This window comes from Oncorhynchus keta, chromosome 34 (assembly GCF_023373465.1).
Source record: "Oncorhynchus keta strain PuntledgeMale-10-30-2019 chromosome 34, Oket_V2, whole genome shotgun sequence".
Taxonomy (NCBI): domain Eukaryota; kingdom Metazoa; phylum Chordata; class Actinopteri; order Salmoniformes; family Salmonidae; genus Oncorhynchus; species Oncorhynchus keta.
This window is the reverse complement of record NC_068454.1, coordinates 1,126,919-1,146,565: the sequence shown is the minus strand read 5'-3', so window position 1 is coordinate 1,146,565 and position 19,647 is coordinate 1,126,919. Positions and strand designations below refer to the sequence as shown.

Below are 19,647 nucleotides of genomic sequence, written 5' to 3'. Positions count from 1 at the left end.
AGGTGTAAGGGTATGGACTACAAGGTGTAAGGGTATGGACTACAAGGTGTCAGGATATGGACTACAAGGTGTCAGGGTATGGACTACAAGGTGTCAGGGTATGGACTACAAGGTGTCAGGGTATGGACTACAAGGTGTCAGGAATTGGACTACAAGGTGTCAGGATATGGACTACAAGGTGTCAGGGTGTGGACTACAAGGTGTCAGGGTATGGACTACAAGGTGTCAGGGTATGGACTACAAGGTGTCAGGTTATGGACTACAAGGTGTCAGGATATGGACTACAAGGTGTTAGGGTATGGACTACAAGGTGTCAGGGTATGGACTACAAGGTGTCAGGGTATGGACTACAAGGTGTCAGGATATGGACTACAAGGTGTCAGGGTATGGACTACAAGGTGTCAGGGTATGGACTACAAGGTTCGAAAGCGTATTATAATGTTGACTTCATTGCTCCCCACAGTTGTGTCACGTTGGCTGGATGACATATGAAAAACCCAGTAATGTTGCTGTTCTTGACACACTCAAACCGGTACCCCTGGCACCTACTACCGTACCCCGTTCAAAGGCACTTCAATATTTTGTCTTGCCCATTCACCCTCTGAACGGCAGACATATACAATTCATGTCTCAAGGCTTTAAAAAATCCCTTCTTTAAAAGGTCTCCTCCCTTTCATCTACACTGATTGAAGTGGATTGAGAAAAAAAATGACATCAACCAGGGATCATAGCTTTCACCTGGATTCACCTGGTCCATCAATGTCACGGAAAGAGCAGGTGTTCTTAATGTTTTGTACGATCAGTGTATATGTGTTCACTGTAAATTCCCCCTACCCAATTCAGATGTGATGTCATCTGCCATGTCAGCCTATTTGAAACCACTGTACTCTGTAACATCACGAAAAGAAAACAGTCTGTGGATTTATGACACCTTCCCGTTCCTATTAACTTAAGTGATATGACTAGGCAAGTAGGCACGAGGGGGAATAAGCAGTAGGAGTGATTACTAATGAAAACCCGTCCATATTTACGTCACGACCACAACTTGCTGATTGGTCAAACCACAAGGTGTATTTTACTGGGTAACGCTGCTGAGATTACAAAACCAACCCATTGAAAGGGCGTGTTGTAAAACCTATCGTTTTGTTTGCAAATACTATTGGTATATTTTCCTACAAGTTTGTCAGACGAATAGCAGCAAATGAAATCTAGACTGGCTATGAGGTTAGATGTGCTATAGCTAGCTAGCAAGCAAAGGTTGCACCACTGACTATATTTTGGACAATAATTTACAGCCATTTAGTTTTTTGTATAATCTTAAATATAACATATCCATACCTCATTTAAATATAATACGATACAATAAACATTTAATTCACTATTTATGCCGGGGTAAGGATACTCCGGTTTCAATATTAGGACAGAATATGTGTCTCCATAGCAACGACGGCACCTGAGAGGGACATTTGTCATTCGTTTGCGAAATGCGTTATTCATGTTTCTTTGCAGCCTTTCTGTTGGGGATCATACATCATTTACCGGTAAGTCTTCATACAGACACAGACTATAGTTGCAATTGAAAAATATGTGCCTGTGAAATTTCCCTTATGAATGAGGGGAAAAAACTAACATTTTACAATTAATTTCCTCAATATGTGACGAAATAAGGGGGTGGGGGGGGGGGAAGCATTCAATCACAAGATGAACATGTTATTGGAGAGTGTGGACCATAGACATTTAAGGTGTAAGTAACTACGCTGAGAGTCGGGAAGCAAGTACAGGAAGGGAATCATTTAACGAGAAAAAACCAAGAAACACGAGCAGCGTACAGACACGAAACAACGGAACAGGAACAATAACGCCCGGAGAAGAAGCCAAAGGGAGTGACAGATATAGGGAAGGTAATCAACAAGGTGATGGAGTCCAGGTGAGTCTGATGAGGCGCTGGTGTACGTAACGGTGGTGACAGGTGAGCGTTATAATGAGCAGCCTGGTGACCCAGAGCGCCGGTAGATGGAGGATACGGGACAATATAAATAGAATCTCATTCTTCTTCTGTGATGGAGACCTTGTGGTGTGGAGTCGTGGTTATATACAACAGCCCTATTCTTTAATCATATTTAATCACGGCCTCTTACACTGCTCCTAGTAAAGTCCCATTTACTCTGAGATAATCATAATTTACTTTTCCACGAATTAAATGGGCTTGCTGACATCACCATCAGGAGATTTCCGTTTTTGATTTTTTTTAACTTCCCGTTCATTAATTTAATTATTTGACTTATCAGTAAACCTGCCTCTGTAATTCATATTTGAAAGCCATGGTCATAAATTGTCCCTCTCTCCAAGCACAGTGTTTACTATGCAGTGTAGATTCCTCTTGTGTGTTAAAATACTTGTCTGTGTCATCTGGAGGTTAAACAAGACATGCGAGTGGTGGACTTGCGCTGATGGTGATGAAGAGAGTGGACGTGCATTTCAATGTGTAACCCCGGTACCCTTCTTAGATTAGCCTGTTGCCTTACGTCACTGCAGAATACACAAGGAAATGCTAATCTTTTACAATAGGACTACTTAAAATAGGAGCTTGAGCAGTCATTTCAGATAATACACAGAATATTTAATGTTTATAATTTATTCCTATAAAGATGTAAAATGACATACAGTAAGTTAATAAATACTATATCAAATCAAATGTATTTATATAGCCCTTTTTTACATCAGCTGTACAGAAACCCAGCCTAAAACCCCAAACAGCAAGCAATGCAGGTGTAGAAGCACGGTGGCTAGGAAAAACTCCCTAGAAAGGCCAAAACCTAGGAAGAAACCTAGAGAGGAACCAGGCTATGTGGGGTGGCCAGTCCTCTTCTGGCTGTGCCGGGTGGAGATTATAACAGAACATGACCAAGATGTTCAAATGTTCATAAATGACCAGCAGGGTCAGATAATAATAATAATAGATTCTGACTGAAGTAGAATAGGAAGAAAGGTTAGGAGTCACTCCTGTTTGAGGTTTTGCAATTACAACATTGCATTCATGAGTACTCTTTTTATTTTCTTATTATTTTTCTTCACATCGACAACATTGAAAAAGCAACATAAGAGCACCTAGTGTAACATTAAATATATGACTTAGAAATCAAAAGTGTTTAAATAACATCAATAACAATACATAATAACATGACAGAATATAATTAGCAATTTACCTAGATAATGCAAGGTTCAAGGATGATTTTATAATGCCATATGAGTAATGGAGAAGTGTATACAGTCATTCACACCTTAGTGTTAAAGTAACAGTTCATATCTTGTTCAGAGTTGGGTCGGCTTCGTTAAGTTGCATTAAAATGATCGTGTTTGTTTTTTTGTAGTCAAATTACCAAATTGCCCTCTAGTGGCCTCATGGGTGGAATGTAATTACCATTTTTCACAATACATTTGAATTTTAAATACGATTGAAAATCCGATGTTTCTATGTCCAAAGGTTATATTTCAGTCTTCTGTGATGTATATAAAGTGTAATATTGGGATGCAAACTCCAAATGGAATACATTTCAACTCTATATCTGACATGGTGCAGACGTCATCTTTTTGTTAAACCCACAACTATGTGTGTGAGATGTATAGATTTGTTTCAGACTACCCAGAATCCCTCTGGCCCCGATTTAGACCACTGCAGTAAATGTCATCCAAAAATTCCAACATGTGGCAACTCATTGTAACCACTCATTGCTGAATGTCTTAGGGCCACAGATGAGGTGTTATAACCACTCATTGCTGAATGTCTTAGGGCCACAGATGAGGTGTTATAACCACTCATTGCTGAATGTCTTAGGGCCACAGATGAGGTGTTATAACAACTCATTGCTGAATGTCTTAGGGCCACAGATGAGGTAAGTAGTTAGTAGTAGCCTACTTTGGATAACATTCTCAGTCTTCATCACTAGTCATGACTGTTGATGATAATACCTGCTGGTGAGTGTGGAGAAAATGTTGTTTACATCCTGAATGGCACCCTATTCTCCCTATAGTGGTTATGAGGACAGGCCCACTGTCCTCATAACCCCACCCCAACCCTTCTCTCCAGTCCAGGCCCACTGTCCTCATAACCCCACCCAAACCCTTCTCTCCAGTCCAGGCCCACTGTCCTCATAACCCCACCCCAACCCTTCTCTCCAGTCCAGGCCCACTGTCCTCATAACCCCACCCCAACCCTTCTCTCCAGTCCAGGCCCACTGTCCTCATAACCCCACCCAAACCCTTCTCTCCAGTCCAGGCCCACTGTCCTCATAACCCCACCCCAACCCTTCTCTCCAGTCCAGGCCCACTGTCCTCATAACCCCACCCCAACCCTTCTCTCCAGTCCAGGCCCACTGTCCTCATAACCCCACCCCAACCCATCTCTCCAGTCCAGGCCCACTGTCCTCATAACCCCACCCCAACCCTTCTCTCCAGTCCAGGCCCACTGTCCTCATAACCCCACCCCACCCCTTCTCTCCAGTCCAGGCCCACTGTCCTCATAACCCCACCCAAACCCTTCTCTCCAGTCCAGGCCCACTCTCCTCATAACCCCACCCCAACCCTTCTCTCCAGTCCAGGCCCACTGTCCTCATAACCCCACCCCAACCCTTCTCTCCAGTCCAGGCCCACTCTCCTCATAACCCCACCCCATCTCTCCAGTCCAGGCCCACTCTCCTCATAACCCCACCCCAACCCATCTCTCCAGTCCAGGCCCACTGTCCTCATAACCCCACCCCAACCCTTCTCTCCAGTCCAGGCCCACTCTCCTCATAACCCCACCCCAACCCTTCTCTCCAGTCCAGGCCCACTGTCCTCATAACCCCACCCCAACCCTTCTCTCCAGTCCAGGCCCACTCTCCTCATAACCCCACCCCAACCCATCTCTCCAGTCCAGGCCCACTCTCCTCATAACCCCACCCCAACCCATCTCTCCAGTCCAGGCCCACTCTCCTCATAACCTCACCCCAACCCTTCTCTCCAGTCCAGGCCCACTGTCCTCTAGTTCATTGTCTGAGTAGGAACCATGAGAACTATAGCTGAGCTCTGTCGCAGTGTGCCTCAGAAAATGTGTAGGGCGAGACAGTAAACCCACTCCAGCTCCTACGGTATCAGCACTTAACACATCATCATGTTCTTCCCCTGCTTCCAGATCCTCCTCATCTTCATCGTCCGGGGTACCAGAGTTACGGGTGTCTCCAGACCCGGTATTGCTGCCCTGCTTCCCCCCGTGGGGACAGTCAGAGTCACCTTGGCCCTTGATTGCCTGCTCCTTGGCCTTGCGGCTGCGCTTCCACTTCATCCGCCTGTTCTGGAACCAGATCTTCACCTGAACGGAACCGGGACACGGCGTCAGAAAAGAACACGACAGTTTACACGAGGATAAACATGTCAGTCAAAACAACCTGCGGCTCACAACCTGCGGCTCACAACCTGCGGCTCACAACCTGCGGCTCACAACCTGCGGCTTATTTCGGTGGGTCTAAAATTTTACGGCATGAGTAGACATTTATCCAATTGGTATCTCTATGGGACTGCAGATGGATATGAGCTATGCAGCTAAATCTGGAGCAATATTTATTGTGCATGGTCCCTGACACATAAAGTTTATAATGTTTTTTTTTCCACACAATTGCACAAAAAAAAGAAAAAAGGATTGAAAATCATTTCAGGGATCATCATGCTCACCTGTGTCTCTGTGAGCATGAGAGAGGTGGCCACCTCAAAGCGTTTAGGTCTGGACAGGTATTTGTTGAGTTTGAACTGGTTCTCCAGCTGTAGTAGTTGTTGACTGGTGAAGGCTGTTCTGGGTCTACGACACTTCCCCATCAGACTGGCCTGAGAGGAGGCTGGAGTGGGAGAGGTTATTATCACATGTTAAACTACTAACTACTAATAATAGTTATTATAAAATAGTTACAATGATAATAATCTATGGTTTATTTATGTCACATTTATTTCAGGTTCTTGCTCTTCTGTACGGGAGGATGATGGGGCTGAGATATAAACATTTTCATCTTTAAAAGCCGTCCTTTCTGATGATATCAGTTGTATTGGACTTTGGTTTACAGTTGGCCTGAGGACACGGTGATATGGCTTTAGCAGGGCTATAAAACTCAACAGAATGCCATTAAATTAATGAAGATTTCAATAGCGGGACTTTGTTGATGAAGTGGACATATTGTTTCAGGTGTTTGTTTATTGTATATTGTAATAATAATAATCTCACACTTTGGCTATCGCCTATTAATTTAAAATGTTATTTATGACTAAAGGTGAATCACTACAGACAAAGAGATATGATTATGGTTCAGGAGTAAATGGGCTACTGGTCCGACGACACTCTTGATCACCTGAAAGATGCAATGACAACGTATTTTGTGTGCGTTTTGTGTGTGCTTATTGTAGATAATATCTGCATTTAAAACGAATAATTTACTAATCCATTATTCTTTAATTAATTCAGAAAAAGAAGAGCTAGATCTAAGACATGAAAATAATATTTTATTTATTTATTTAATGAGTCCTCCTACAATGTAGTAAATTCGACATATTGTTCAACGAAATTATAACGGCTAAATAATTCAATTAAAATATACCGAAATTATGCAGCACCAATACAGTAATTAGGTTTAATAAGCAAAAGACAACATTCTGTTTCAATAATTTATTTACAACTACTTTATTTTCACACAATATATTTTATAGCTATTATGAACAGTGGTAGAGAGAGACACTTCAATTATATTCAAAGAATTACAAATGAGACGCCTGAAAGCTACTTGCCACCATAGTCTCCGAGTCTTGGCATCATCATTCCAGCTCTAATCCAGTGTTCTAGAGGAAACCCAGCCATAACTGCTGCCCTTAGGTGCTCTGGGTACGGCTGGGCGAAACTGGGATAGGCGAAGGCTGTGTGCTGGCCACTCAGAGCCGCGACGGGGTACATGTGGTTGGGATACATTCCAGGGATGGCCCCCTGAGACAGCTGGGTCAGTCCCTGGTGAGAGAAATTCAATAGACCCGGTTTGGGGATAATCCCGGTCTGAATGTGGATACCGCTGGTGGCCCTCCGCTGGGATGGGGTCTCCGACCGGCGGCACGAGAATGGGTTGTCCTCAGAACACAGTCCCGGGGAGCTGTCTCGGTCCACCCGGTGCGCCAACAGCGCGTCGATTCCAAAGTTCTTAGATTTCGCCATTGTGTACTTTTCCTGAGACTTTTACCAACTCAAATTATTCTTCTGGGTTATGATTGCTGGATTAGAGTTGTTTTAGGCGAAACGAAACAGCATCTCATCGAGATAGTTTTAAAACACTACTGTTTGTCTAATGTTTCAGTTTTCTAAATAAATAATTAGAAAACGTTACGTTATCACTTTCTTGACAATATACTTTTCCCCTCTTTTGTTCTAATTTGTCTGTCCGTGCCGTGCGGTGCCATTCGCTCCTCTGCTTCCTTTGCGATTCGTCCCCACCTGAAACTGGCAACTTTTCTCACAACGCTCTGCAATTGAACCTCGGAAATGTATAAACGGGATCCTTGGGACGTCCCAACTCCGTCGAACCTCCCGAAACCCGCCCCCCCCCCCAACCTGCCTCTGATTGGCTCATCTTCTTCCACTAATTGGTCTTTTGACCAATCAGATCAGAATTGGGCTGCGTGTATAACACAGCATGGGCAGGACTTTATAGCAGGTGTCAAACTCATTCCACGGAGGGCAGAGTATCTGCAGGTTTTAGTTTTTTCTTTCAAGTAAGACCTAGACAACCAGGTGAGGGGAGTTCCTTACGAATTAGTGACCTTAATTCATCCATCTAGTATAAGGGTGTAGCTCGATAGCTGAAAAAGTATTTTTGTAGGCCTATATAGGAGATAAAACAAATAGTTAAAGTAAAAAAAAATGATTTTCCATCCGTGACATCACAGTGATTTCTTTCCATACATATCACAATGCACGTAACACAATACAAATAACCCAATGGAGAAAGATGAAGCTCAAATGTATCCTATCGTTTATGCAAATGTATTTGTCACCTTTCTAGGAAGCAGCAGCCTAGGAATACTACGAGCCCGTGCAGTGAGTGAAAGGCCTATATCATTTAGATTCTGAACATTTCGCATTCCTGCTGTCCATTGTCATTCATCTTTTTTTTGATAGATTCTAGACCTTTCCATTTAAAGACAAAATAAATACAGCATTTTTGATTGACATGTCCACAAATTCTGTCGTCGAGGAAGAAGTGGCCTAATATCCAGTGATATAAATAATCTTTATACCACAAATAATAATTAACGTTAAATCTTTTGTTGATTCAATTCTTTGTTGGGTGCACTTTGTTGGGAAAAAGTTCCCAATTTTCATACTTGAGTAAAAGTAAAGATATTTTATTAGAAAATTACTCAAATAAAAGAGAAAGTCAGCCAGTAAACTGCTACTTGCTAAAAGTAAAAAAGTATTTGGTTTTAAATATACGTATGTACCAAAAGTACATGTAAATGCTAAAATATACTTAAGTATCCAAAGTCAAATGAAAAGTATAAATGATTGCAAAGTCCTTATATTAAAGCAAATCAGACCACACAATTGTCTTGTTTTTGTTATTTACGGATAGCCAGGGGCACGCTCCAACACTCCAACATTTACAAACAAAGCATTTGTGTTCAGTGAGTCTGCCAGATCAGAGGCAGTATGGACGACCAGAGATTGTCTCTTTAAGTGCGTGATTGAGACCATTTTCCTGTCCTGCTCGTACTTTTGGGTGTCAGGGAAAATGTTTGGAGTAAAAAATACATCATTCTCTTTAGGAAAAGTAGTGAGGTAAAAGTCAACATGATCAAAAATACTATCAAAAAAACTTTATTAGAAAGTATTTACTTATTTTGACTTAAAACCACGTACAAGTACTTTACGCCATAAGACCAAGTTTGCAGTTTCAGTCACCCATCCACACATTTTAAAATGTGAAAATGGAATTAGGTCTTTTTTTTCACCAAACATAAATGTGGTTGGCATTAAAATGGTTGAATCTTTGTATGGAATTTAATATGAATATAACATAATTATACGGAGAGTAGTATCAGAAATGTAAACGACTCGTTTCTTTAAGAAATGCTATATAAGCTATATTTATATATATATATTTTTTCATATTATGAATTATAATATAGCCTACCTTGTATTATATATAATATATTATATTATAATATTATATATAATATTTTGCCTACAGGACACCAATGACTATTTTCAGTCAAAATATATCCAGAATAGTCAAGTATATGTAGAATATCCGTTTTGTCTTCATTTAAAGTAGGCCAATGATCGAGGGTTTCCACAATTTCAATTTCACCGTTAATTATGCCAGCGTTGCATAGTAACAACAAGGTTTTCAATGGTCTGATGTAATTAATCAGACTATCTGCTAAACTAATAAAAGGCACTGTGTCTTTATCTTTGTGAAAGTAAACCCCATGTGGGACCGTAAAGATATATTACCGGATCAAAGTCTGATTGACTGAGAAATGGGGAGGGACAGGGTTTAGTTGACACGGCTGTGATTGGACAGGGCTACAGTTGACTAGGCTGTGATTGGTTTCCAGTGTCATGTGGGATTGAAACGGGATTATAGGGCGTGCAAAGTGAAAGGAAAGTGTTAGCGCCTAATTCAGACTCAGAAGATATACACCTTTTCGATGTACTTCTTAGCAGTTGGTTTTCAGATTTACTGTATGGAGGTGTGAACGGCTTTTGCAGGCCTGGTTAGCTGAATACATTTCATTCAACCATTGAAAACCCTCCCACTTGCTGGTCAACACATTTTCTGGTGGAGATTTCATTCAAAAGGGTTTTCAGTACATTTATTAAATTACATTTTGTGTTCCTTCAATTGGAGAGAACAGTTTAGAATAGTATGTATCAATGACAGAAAGCCATATGTAAATACACACATATTCATCTCCCTTTTCAGCACCAATTGGTAGTTAAATAAAAGTCAAAGAAAACAATATTGTATATTTTTTTAGAGTTAGGAATCTATGTATGAATAATAATACAAACAGGTTTGAGCCTTTACACACAAAATATATTGGTAAATAAAAAATAGTGGTTTGATTGATCCTGAAAGTTGACATTTTCAATTGTTCAATCCATGAAATATTGGAAGGTGAGAAAAGTGTGTAATAGGAGTTGATCAGTAGTCCCATAAATCTACCCTGATAATCACTAATCATGGAAGTGTAATAGGAGTTGATCAGTAGTCCCATAAATCTACCCTGATAATCACTAATCATGGAAGTGTAATAGGAGTTGATCAGTAGTCCCATAAATCTACCCTGATAATCACTAATCATGGAAGTGTTATAGGAGTTGATCAGTAGTCCCATAAATCTACCCTGATAATCACTAATCATGGAAGTGTAATAGGAGTTGATCAGTAGTCCCATAAATCTACCCTGATAATCACTAATCATGGAAGTGTAATAGGAGTTGATCAGTAGTCCCATAAATCTACCCTGATAATCACTAATCATGGAAGTGTTATAGGAGTTGATCAGTAGTCCCGTAAATCTACCCTGATAATCACTAATCATGGATGATTACGGTCCAGTCATCCTATGACTGCGGTCACATTTGTCTCCAGTGATCATAAGGTGAATCATGGATGATTACGGTCCAGTCATCCTATGACTGCCGTCACATTTGTCTCCAGTGATCATCAGGTGAATCATGGATGATTTCAGTCCAGTCATCCTATGACTGCGGTCACATTTGTGTCCAGTGATCATAAGGTGAATCACGGATGATTTCGGTCCAGTCATCCTATGACTGAGGTCACATTTGTCTCCAGTGATCATAAGGTGAATCATGGATGATTACGGTCCAGTCATCCTATGACTGCAGTCACATTTGTCTCCAGTGATCATAAGGTGAATCATGGATGATTTCGGTCCAGTCATCCTATGACTGCGGTCACATTTGTCTCCAGTGATCATAAGGTGAATCATGGATGATTACGGTCCAGTCATCCTATGACTGCGGTCACATTTGTCTCCAGTGATCATAAGGTGAATCATGGATGATTTCGGTCCAGTCATCCTATGACTGCGGTCACATTTGTCTCCGGTGATCATAAGGTGAATCATGGATGATTACGGTCCAGTCATCCTATGACTGCGGTCACATTTGTCTCCAGTGATCATAAGGTGAATCATGGATGATTACAGTCCAGTCATCCTATGACTGCGGTCACATTTGTCTCCAGTGATCATAAGGTGAATCATGGATGATTACGGTCCAGTCATCCTATGACTGCGGTCACATTTGTCTCCAGTGATCATAAGGTGAATCATGGATGATTACGGTCCAGTCATCCTATGACTGCGGTCACATTTGTCTCCAGTGATCATAAGGTGAATCATGGATGATTTCGGTCCAGTCATCCTATGACTGCGGTCACATTTGTCTCCAGTGATCATAAGGTGAATCATGGATGATTACGGTCCAGTCATCCTATGACTGCGGTCACATTTGTCTCCAGTGATCATAAGGTGAATCATGGATGATTACGGTCCAGTCATCCTATGACTGCGGTCACATTTGTCTCCAGTGATCATAAGGTGAATCATGGATGATTACGGTCCAGTCATCCTATGACTGCGGTCACATTTGTCTCCAGTGATCATAAGGTGAATCATGGATGATTACGGTCCAGTCATCCTATGACTGCGGTCACATTTGTCTCCAGTGATCATAAGGTGAATCATGGATGATTACGGTCCAGTCATCCTATGACTGCGGTCACATTTGTCTCCAGTGATCATAAGGTGAATCATGGATGATTTCGGTCCAGTCATCCTATGACTGCGGTCACATTTGTCTCCGGTGATCATAAGGTGAATCATGGATGATTACGGTCCAGTCATCCTATGACTGCGGTCACATTGTCTCCGGTGATCATAAGGTGAATCATGGATGACGGTCCAGTCATCCTATGACTGCGGTCACATTGTCTCCGGTGATCATAAGGTGAATCATGGATGATTACGGTCCAGTCATCCTATGACTGCGGTCACATTTGTCTCCAGTGATCATAAGGTGAATCATGGATGATTACGGTCCAGTCATCCTATGACTGCGGTCACATTTGTCTCCAGTGATCATAAGGTGAATCATGGATGATTACGGTCCAGTCATCCTATGACTGCGGTCACATTGTCTCCAGTGATCATAAGGTGAATCATGGATGATTTCGGTCCAGTCATCCTATGACTGCGGTCACATTTGTCTCCAGTGATCATAAGGTGAATCATGGATGATTACGGTCCAGTCATCCTATGACTGCGGTCACATTGTCTCCAGTGATCATAAGGTGAATCATGGATGATTACGGTCCAGTCATCCTATGACTGCGGTCACATTTGTCTCCAGTGATCATAAGGTGAATCATGGATGATTACGGTCCAGTCATCCTATGACTGCGGTCACATTTGTCTCCAGTGATCATAAGGTGAATCATGGATGATTTCGGTCCAGTCATCCTATGACTGCGGTCACATTTGTCTCCAGTGATCATAAGGTGAATCATGGATTATTTCGGTCCAGTCATCCTATGACTGCGGTCACATTTGTCTCCAGTGATCATAAGGTGAATCATGGATGATTACGGTCCAGTCATCCTATGACTGCGGTCACATTTGTCTCCAGTGATCATAAGGTGAATCATGGATGATTTCGGTCCAGTCATCCTATGACTGCGGTCACATTTGTCTCCAGTGATCATAAGGTGAATCATGGATGATTACGGTCCAGTCATCCTATGACTGCGGTCACATTTGTCTCCAGTGATCATAAGGTGAAACATGGATGATTACGGTCCAGTCATCCTATGACTGCGGTCACATTTGTCTCCAGTGATCATAAGGTGAATCACGGATGATTACGGTCCAGTCATCCTGTGACTGCGGTCACATTTGTCTCCAGTGATCATCAGGTGAATCACGGATGATTACGGTCCAGTCATCCTATGACTGCGGTCACATTTGTCTCCAGTGATCATAAGGTGAATCACGGATGATTACGGTCCAGTCATCCTATGACTGCGGTCACATTTGTCTCCAGTGATCATAAGGTGAATCACGGATGATTTCGGTCCAGTCATCCTATGACTGCGGTCACATTTGTCTCCAGTGATCATAAGGTGAATCACGGATGATTTCGGTCCAGTCATCCTATGACTGCGGTCACATTTGTCTCCAGTGATCATAAGGTGAATCACGGATGATTACGGTCCAGTCATCCTATGACTGCGGTCACATTTGTCTCCAGTGATCATAAGGTGAATCATGGATGATTACGGTCCAGTCATCCTATGACTGCGGTCACATTTGTCTCCAGTGATCATCAGGTGAATCAAGGATGATTACGGTCCAGTCATCCTATGACTGCGGTCACATTGTCTCCAGTGATCAGGTGAATCATGGGTGAATCACGGATGATTTCGGTCCAGTCATCCTATGACTGCGGTCACATTTGTCTCCAGTGATCATAAATAAAATCACGGATGATTACGGTCCAGTCATCCTATGACTGAGGTCACATTGTCTCCAGTGATCATAAGGTGAATCATGGATGATTACGGTACAGTCATCCTATGACTGCGGTCACATTTGTCTCCAGTGATCATAAGGTGAATCATGGATGATTACGGTCCAGTCATCCTATGACTGCGGTCACATTTGTCTCCAGTGATCATCAGGTGAATCACGGATGATTTCGGTCCAGTCATCCTATGACTGCGGTCACATTTGTCTCCAGTGATCATAAGGTGAATCATGGATGATTTCGGTCCAGTCATCCTATGACTGCGGTCACATTGTCTCCAGTGATCATAAGGTGAATCATGGATGATTACGGTCCAGTCATCCTATGACTGCGGTCACATTTGTCTCCAGTGATCATAAGGTGAATCACGGATGATTTCGGTCCAGTCATCCTATGACTGCGGTCACATTGTCTCCAGTGATCATCAGGTGAATCACGGATGATTACGGTCCAGTCATCCTATGACTGCGGTCACATTTGTCTCCAGTGATCATAAGGTGAATCACGGATGATTACGGTCCAGTCATCCTATGACTGAGGTCACATTGTCTCCAGTGATCATAAGGTGAATCATGGATGATTACGGTCCAGTCATCCTATGACTGCGGTCACATTGTCTCCAGTGATCATAAGGTGAATCATGGATGATTACGGTCCAGTCATCCTATGACTGCGGTCACATTGTCTCCAGTGATCATCAGGTGAATCACGGATGATTTCGGTCCAGTCATCCTATGACTGCGGTCACATTTGTCTCCAGTGATCATAAGGTGAATCATGGATGATTACGGTCCAGTCATCCTATGACTGCGGTCACATTGTCTCCAGTGATCATAAGGTGAATCATGGATGATTACGGTCCAGTCATCCTATGACTGCGGTCACATTTGTCTCCAGTGATCATAAGGTGAATCATGGATGATTTCGGTCCAGTCATCCTCTGACTGCGGTCACATTTGTCTCCAGTGATCATAAGGTGAATCATGGATGATTACGGTCCAGTCATCCTATGACTGCGGTCACATTTGTCTCCAGTGATCATCAGGTGAATCAAGGATGATTTCGGTCCAGTCATCCTATGACTGCGGTCACATTTGTCTCCAGTGATCATCAGGTGAATCACGGATGATTACGGTCCAGTCATCCTATGACTGCGGTCACATTTGTCTCCAGTGATCATCAGGTGAATCACGGATGATTTCGGTCCAGTCATCCTATGACTGCGGTCAAATTTGTCTCCAGTGATCATAAGGTGAATCATGGATGATTACGGTCCAGTCATCCTATGACTGCGGTCACATTTGTCTCCAGTGATCATAAGGTGAATCATGGATGATTACGGTCCAGTCATCCTATGACTGCGGTCACATTTGTCTCCAGTGATCATCAGGTGAATCATGGATGATTTCGGTCCAGTCATCCTCTGACTGTGGTCACATTTGTCTCCAGTGATCATAAGGTGAATCATGGATGATTACGGTCCAGTCATCCTATGACTGCGGTCACATTTGTCTCCAGTGATCATAAGGTGAATCATGGATGATTTCGGTCCAGTAAGGGAATACCCCCCTGTATTGGACAAAAATGAATGGCAAGTCATTGGCATCGGACAAACCATATACACATTGGCCAATACCACCCAATTCGGCGTTGATTCATCCAAAGTGTATTGCAAATGCCATATGGCAATTGCCAGTTGTAACACTTTAAAAATTCAACAGGGGGCAAATGCGCTCCACCGGGGTTTTTCATATTGGATATGTAACCCAAATTAATGTCCAAAAGTAAAATTTTGAAAAATGAAATTTTTTTCAAAACTTATCACCCCTTAAAAAAGTGCTTTCTGGACCGTTTTCGAAATTCTTTCGATTTTTTTGTCAATTACACATGTGTAAGAACTGTATGAATATACTTTTGTCCAATTTTATTATCATAATTTTTTAATTTTTTTTTTATATGCGCATAAGGAATATGTTTTGTCCAATTCCAATATGATTTCATAGGAAGTCAAAGTCAAAAGTCAAAAATGTCAAAATTTTGTAAAAACTTCACACACCCATAAAAAAGTGCTTTCTGGACCGTTTTCGAAATTCTTTCGATTTTTTGTCAATTACACATGTGTAAGAACTGTATGAATATACTTTTGTCCAATTTTATTATCATAATTTTTTTTTTTTTTTTTTACATGCGCATAAGGAATATGTTTTGTCCAATTCCAATATGATTTAATAGGAAGTCAAAAGTCAAAAGTCAAAATGTCAAAATTTTGTAAAAAACTTCACACACCCTTAAAAAGTGCTTTCTGGACCGTTTTTGAAATTCTTTCATTTTTTTGTCAATTACACATGTGTAAGAACTGTATGAATATACTTTTGTCCAATTTTATTATCATATTTTTTTATATATTTTTTTAAATTGTGCATAAGGATTTTTTTGTGGGCCAAATGACGTAAGAAATTTGACATGCTCAAAAATCCTGCAGAAATGCAAAATTGACTGGCCTGATGAACTCGGGATGGCCGGGCAGTGATAGTTGTTCCTTTCCATCACTCGTTGTGTTGACTTCATCATGTCCATTTTGTGATGTTTTTTCACTATATAATCATATTGCAAGTGCACGTGCATTTGCAATATGTTTCAATGTGCATTTACCATATGAAATTTGACCTTGCTCAAAAATGCAAAATTGACTGGTCTGATGAACACAGGATGGCCGAGCAGTGATAGTTGTACATTTCCATCACTCGTTGTGTTGATTTCATCATCTCCGTTAGGTGATGTTGTTTCACTATAGAATCATATTGTAAGTGCACGTGCATTTGCAATATGTTTCAATGTGCATTTACCATATGAAATTTGACCTTGCTCAAAAATGCAAAATTGACTGGTCTGATGAACACAGGATGGCCGAGCAGTGAGAGTTGTACCTTTCCATCACTCGTTGTGTTGATTTCATCATGTCCATTTGTTTATGTTTTCTCACTTTTGCAAAGTCACTGTGCATTTGCAATATGGTTCAATGGGCAGGTACCATCACGAATTTGTCATGCTATAAAAATCCTGCAGGAATGTGAAATTGACTGGCCTGATGAACACAGGATGGCCTGGCAGTGATAGTTGTTCCTTTCCATCACTCGTTGTGTTGATTTCATCATGTCCATTAGGTGATGTTTTTCACTATAGAATCATATTGCAAATGCGCGCATTGCAATATGTTGCAATGTAATTTACCATATGAAATTTGAATGCATTTCAAAAATGCAAAATTGACTGGTCTGATGGACACAGGATGGCCGAGCAGTGATAGTTGTACATTTCCATCACTCGTAAAAATATGGTTGTAAATGCATTTACCGGTCATTCTGATATTAATGCTCGCTATGGGAACACAGGATGGCCGGGCAGTGATAGGTGTACATTTCCATCACTCGTTGTGTTGATTTCATCATGTCCATTAGGTGATGTTTTACACTATAGAATCATATTGCAAGTGCGCGCGCATTTTGCAATATGTTTCAATGTGCATTTACCATATGAAATTTGACATGCTCAAAAAATGCAAAATTGACTGGTCTGATGGACACAGGATGGCCGAGCAGTGATAGTTGTACATTTCCATCACTTTCGTTGTGTTGATTTCATCATGTCCATTAGGTGATGTTTTTCACTATAGAATCATATTGCAAATGCACGTGCATTGTTGTGCAACTGGTAACCCAAAAAATAAAAATATGGTTGTAAATGCATTTACCGGTCATTCTGATATTAATGCTCGCTATGGGAACACAGGATGGCCGGGCAGTGATAGTTGTACATTTCCATCACTCGTTGTGTTGATTTCATCATGTCCATTAGGTGATGTTTTTACATATAGAATCATATTGCAAGTGCGCGCGCATTTGCAATATGTTTCAATGCATTTACCATATGAAATTTGACATGCTCAAAAAATGTAAAAATTGACTGGTCTGATGGACACAGGATGGCCGACCAGTGATAGTTGTACATTTCATCACTCGTTGTGTTGATTTCATCATGTCCATTAGGTGATGTTTTTCACTATAGAATCATATTGCAAATGCACGTGCATTGTTGTGCAACTGGTAACCCAAAAATAAAATATGGTTTAAATGCATTTACCGGTCATTCTGATATTAATGCTCGCTATGGGAACACAGGATGGCCGGGCAGTGATAGTTGTACATTTCCATCACTCGTTGTGTTGATTTCATCATGTCCATTAGGTGATGTTTTTACACTATAGAATCATATTGCAAGTGCGCGCGCATTTTGCAATATGTTTCCAATGTGCATTTACCATATGAAATTTGACATGCTCAAAAATGCAAAATTGACTGGTCTGATGGACACAGGATGGCCGAGCAGTGATAGTTGTACATTTCCATCACTAAGTTGTGTTGATTTCATCATGTCCATTAGGTGATGTTTTTCACTATAGAATCATATTGCAAATGCACGTGCATTGTTGTGCAACTGGTAACCCCAAAATAAAAATATGTTTTGCAAAATGCATTTACCGGTCATTCTGATATTAATGCTCGCTATGGGAAACAGGATGGCCGGGCAGTGATAGTTGTACATTTCCATCACTCGTTGTGTTGATTTCATCATGTCCATTAGGTGATGTTTTTACACTATAGAATCATATTGCAAGTGCGCGCATTTTGCAATATGTTTCAATAATGCATTTACCATATGAAATTTGACATGCTCAAAAAATGCAAAATTGACTGGTCTGATGGACACAGGATGGCCGAGCAGTGATAGTTGTACATTTCCATCACTCGTTGTGTTGATTTCATCATGTCCATTAGGTGATGTTTTTTCACTATAGAATCATATTGCAAATGCACGTGCATTGTTGTGCAACTGGTAACCCAAAAATAAAATATGGGTTGTAAATGCATTTGCACGTCATTCTGATATTAATGCTCGCTATGGGAACACAGGATGGCCGGGCAGTGATAGTTGTACATTTCCATCACTCGTTGTGTTGATTTCATCATGTCCATTAGGTGATGTTTTTACACTATAGAATCATATTGCAAGTGCGCGCGCATTTTGCAATATGTTTCAATGTGCATTTACCATATGAAATTTGACATGCTCAAAAATGCAAAATTGACTGGTCTGATGGACACAGGATGGCCGAGCAGTGATAGTTGTACATTTCCATCACTCGTTGTGCTGATTTCATCATGTCCATTAGGTGATGTTTTCACTATAGAATCATATTGCAAATGCACGTGCATTGTTGTGCAACTGGTAACCCAAAAAATAAAAATATGGTTGTAAATGCATTTACCGGTCATTCTGATATTAATGCTCGCTATGGGAACACAGGATGGCCGGGCAGTGATAGTTGTACATTTCCATCACTCGTTGTGTTGATTTCATCATGTCCATTAGGTGATGTTTTTACACTATAGAATCATATTGCAAGTGCGCGCGCATTTGCATATGTTTCAATGTGCATTACCATATGAAATTTGACATGCTCAAAAATGCAAATTGACTGGTCTGATGGACACAGGATGGCCGAGCAGTGATAGTTGTACATTTCCATCACTCGTTGTGTTGATTTCATCATGTCCATTAGGTGATGTTTTTCAATATAGAATCATATTGCAAATGCGCGCGCATTGTTGTGCAACTGGTAACCCAAAAATAAAAATATGGTTGTAAATGCATTTACCGGTCATTCTGATATTAATGCTCGCTATGGGAACACAGGATGGCCGGGCAGTGATAGTTGTACATTTCCATCACTCGTTGTGTTGATTTCATCATGTCCATTAGGTGATGTTTTTACACTATAGAATCATATTGCAAGTGCGCGCGCATTTGCAATATGTTTCAATGTGCATTTACCATATGAAATTTGACATGCTCAAAAATGCAAAATTGACTGGTCTGATGGACACAGGATGGCCGAGCAGTGATAGTTGTACATTTCCATCACTCGTTGTGTTGATTTCATCATGTCCATTAGGTGATGTTTTTTC

The 19,647-nt window shown here is 41.1% G+C and overlaps 1 protein-coding gene and 1 long non-coding RNA gene across 2 annotated transcripts; one reads left to right on the top strand and one right to left on the bottom strand.

Moving 5' to 3' along the window:
• Positions 1-992: 992 nt before the first annotated feature.
• On the top strand, positions 993-6,108 carry LOC118380641 (uncharacterized). The gene is made up of 3 exons (XR_004824907.2): positions 993-1,541; positions 5,171-5,494; positions 5,982-6,108. It is a non-coding gene; the product is annotated as an uncharacterized LOC118380641 (long non-coding RNA).
• Positions 4,957-7,610, bottom strand: LOC118380640 (motor neuron and pancreas homeobox protein 1-like). The gene is made up of 3 exons (XM_035767618.2): positions 6,805-7,610; positions 5,707-5,867; positions 4,957-5,347 (listed from the first exon to the last, which is right to left on the bottom strand). The coding sequence occupies exons 1-3, from the start codon at positions 7,217-7,219 to the stop codon at positions 4,973-4,975; spliced, it is 951 nt and encodes a 316-aa protein (XP_035623511.2). The 5' UTR covers positions 7,220-7,610; the 3' UTR covers positions 4,957-4,972.
• Positions 7,611-19,647: the final 12,037 nt, after the last annotated feature.

Coding starts and splice junctions, on each gene's coding strand:
- LOC118380640 (XM_035767618.2), bottom strand. CDS start 7,219: ATGGCGAAATCTAAGAACTTTGGAATCGACGCGCTGTTGGCGCACCGG. Junction 5,868..6,804: donor AAGACTCGGAGACTATGGTG/GCAAGTAGCTTT, acceptor CTCCCACTCCAG/CCTCCTCTCAGGCCAGTCTG. Junction 5,348..5,706: donor TCATGCTCACAGAGACACAG/GTGAGCATGATG, acceptor GGTTCCGTTCAG/GTGAAGATCTGGTTCCAGAA.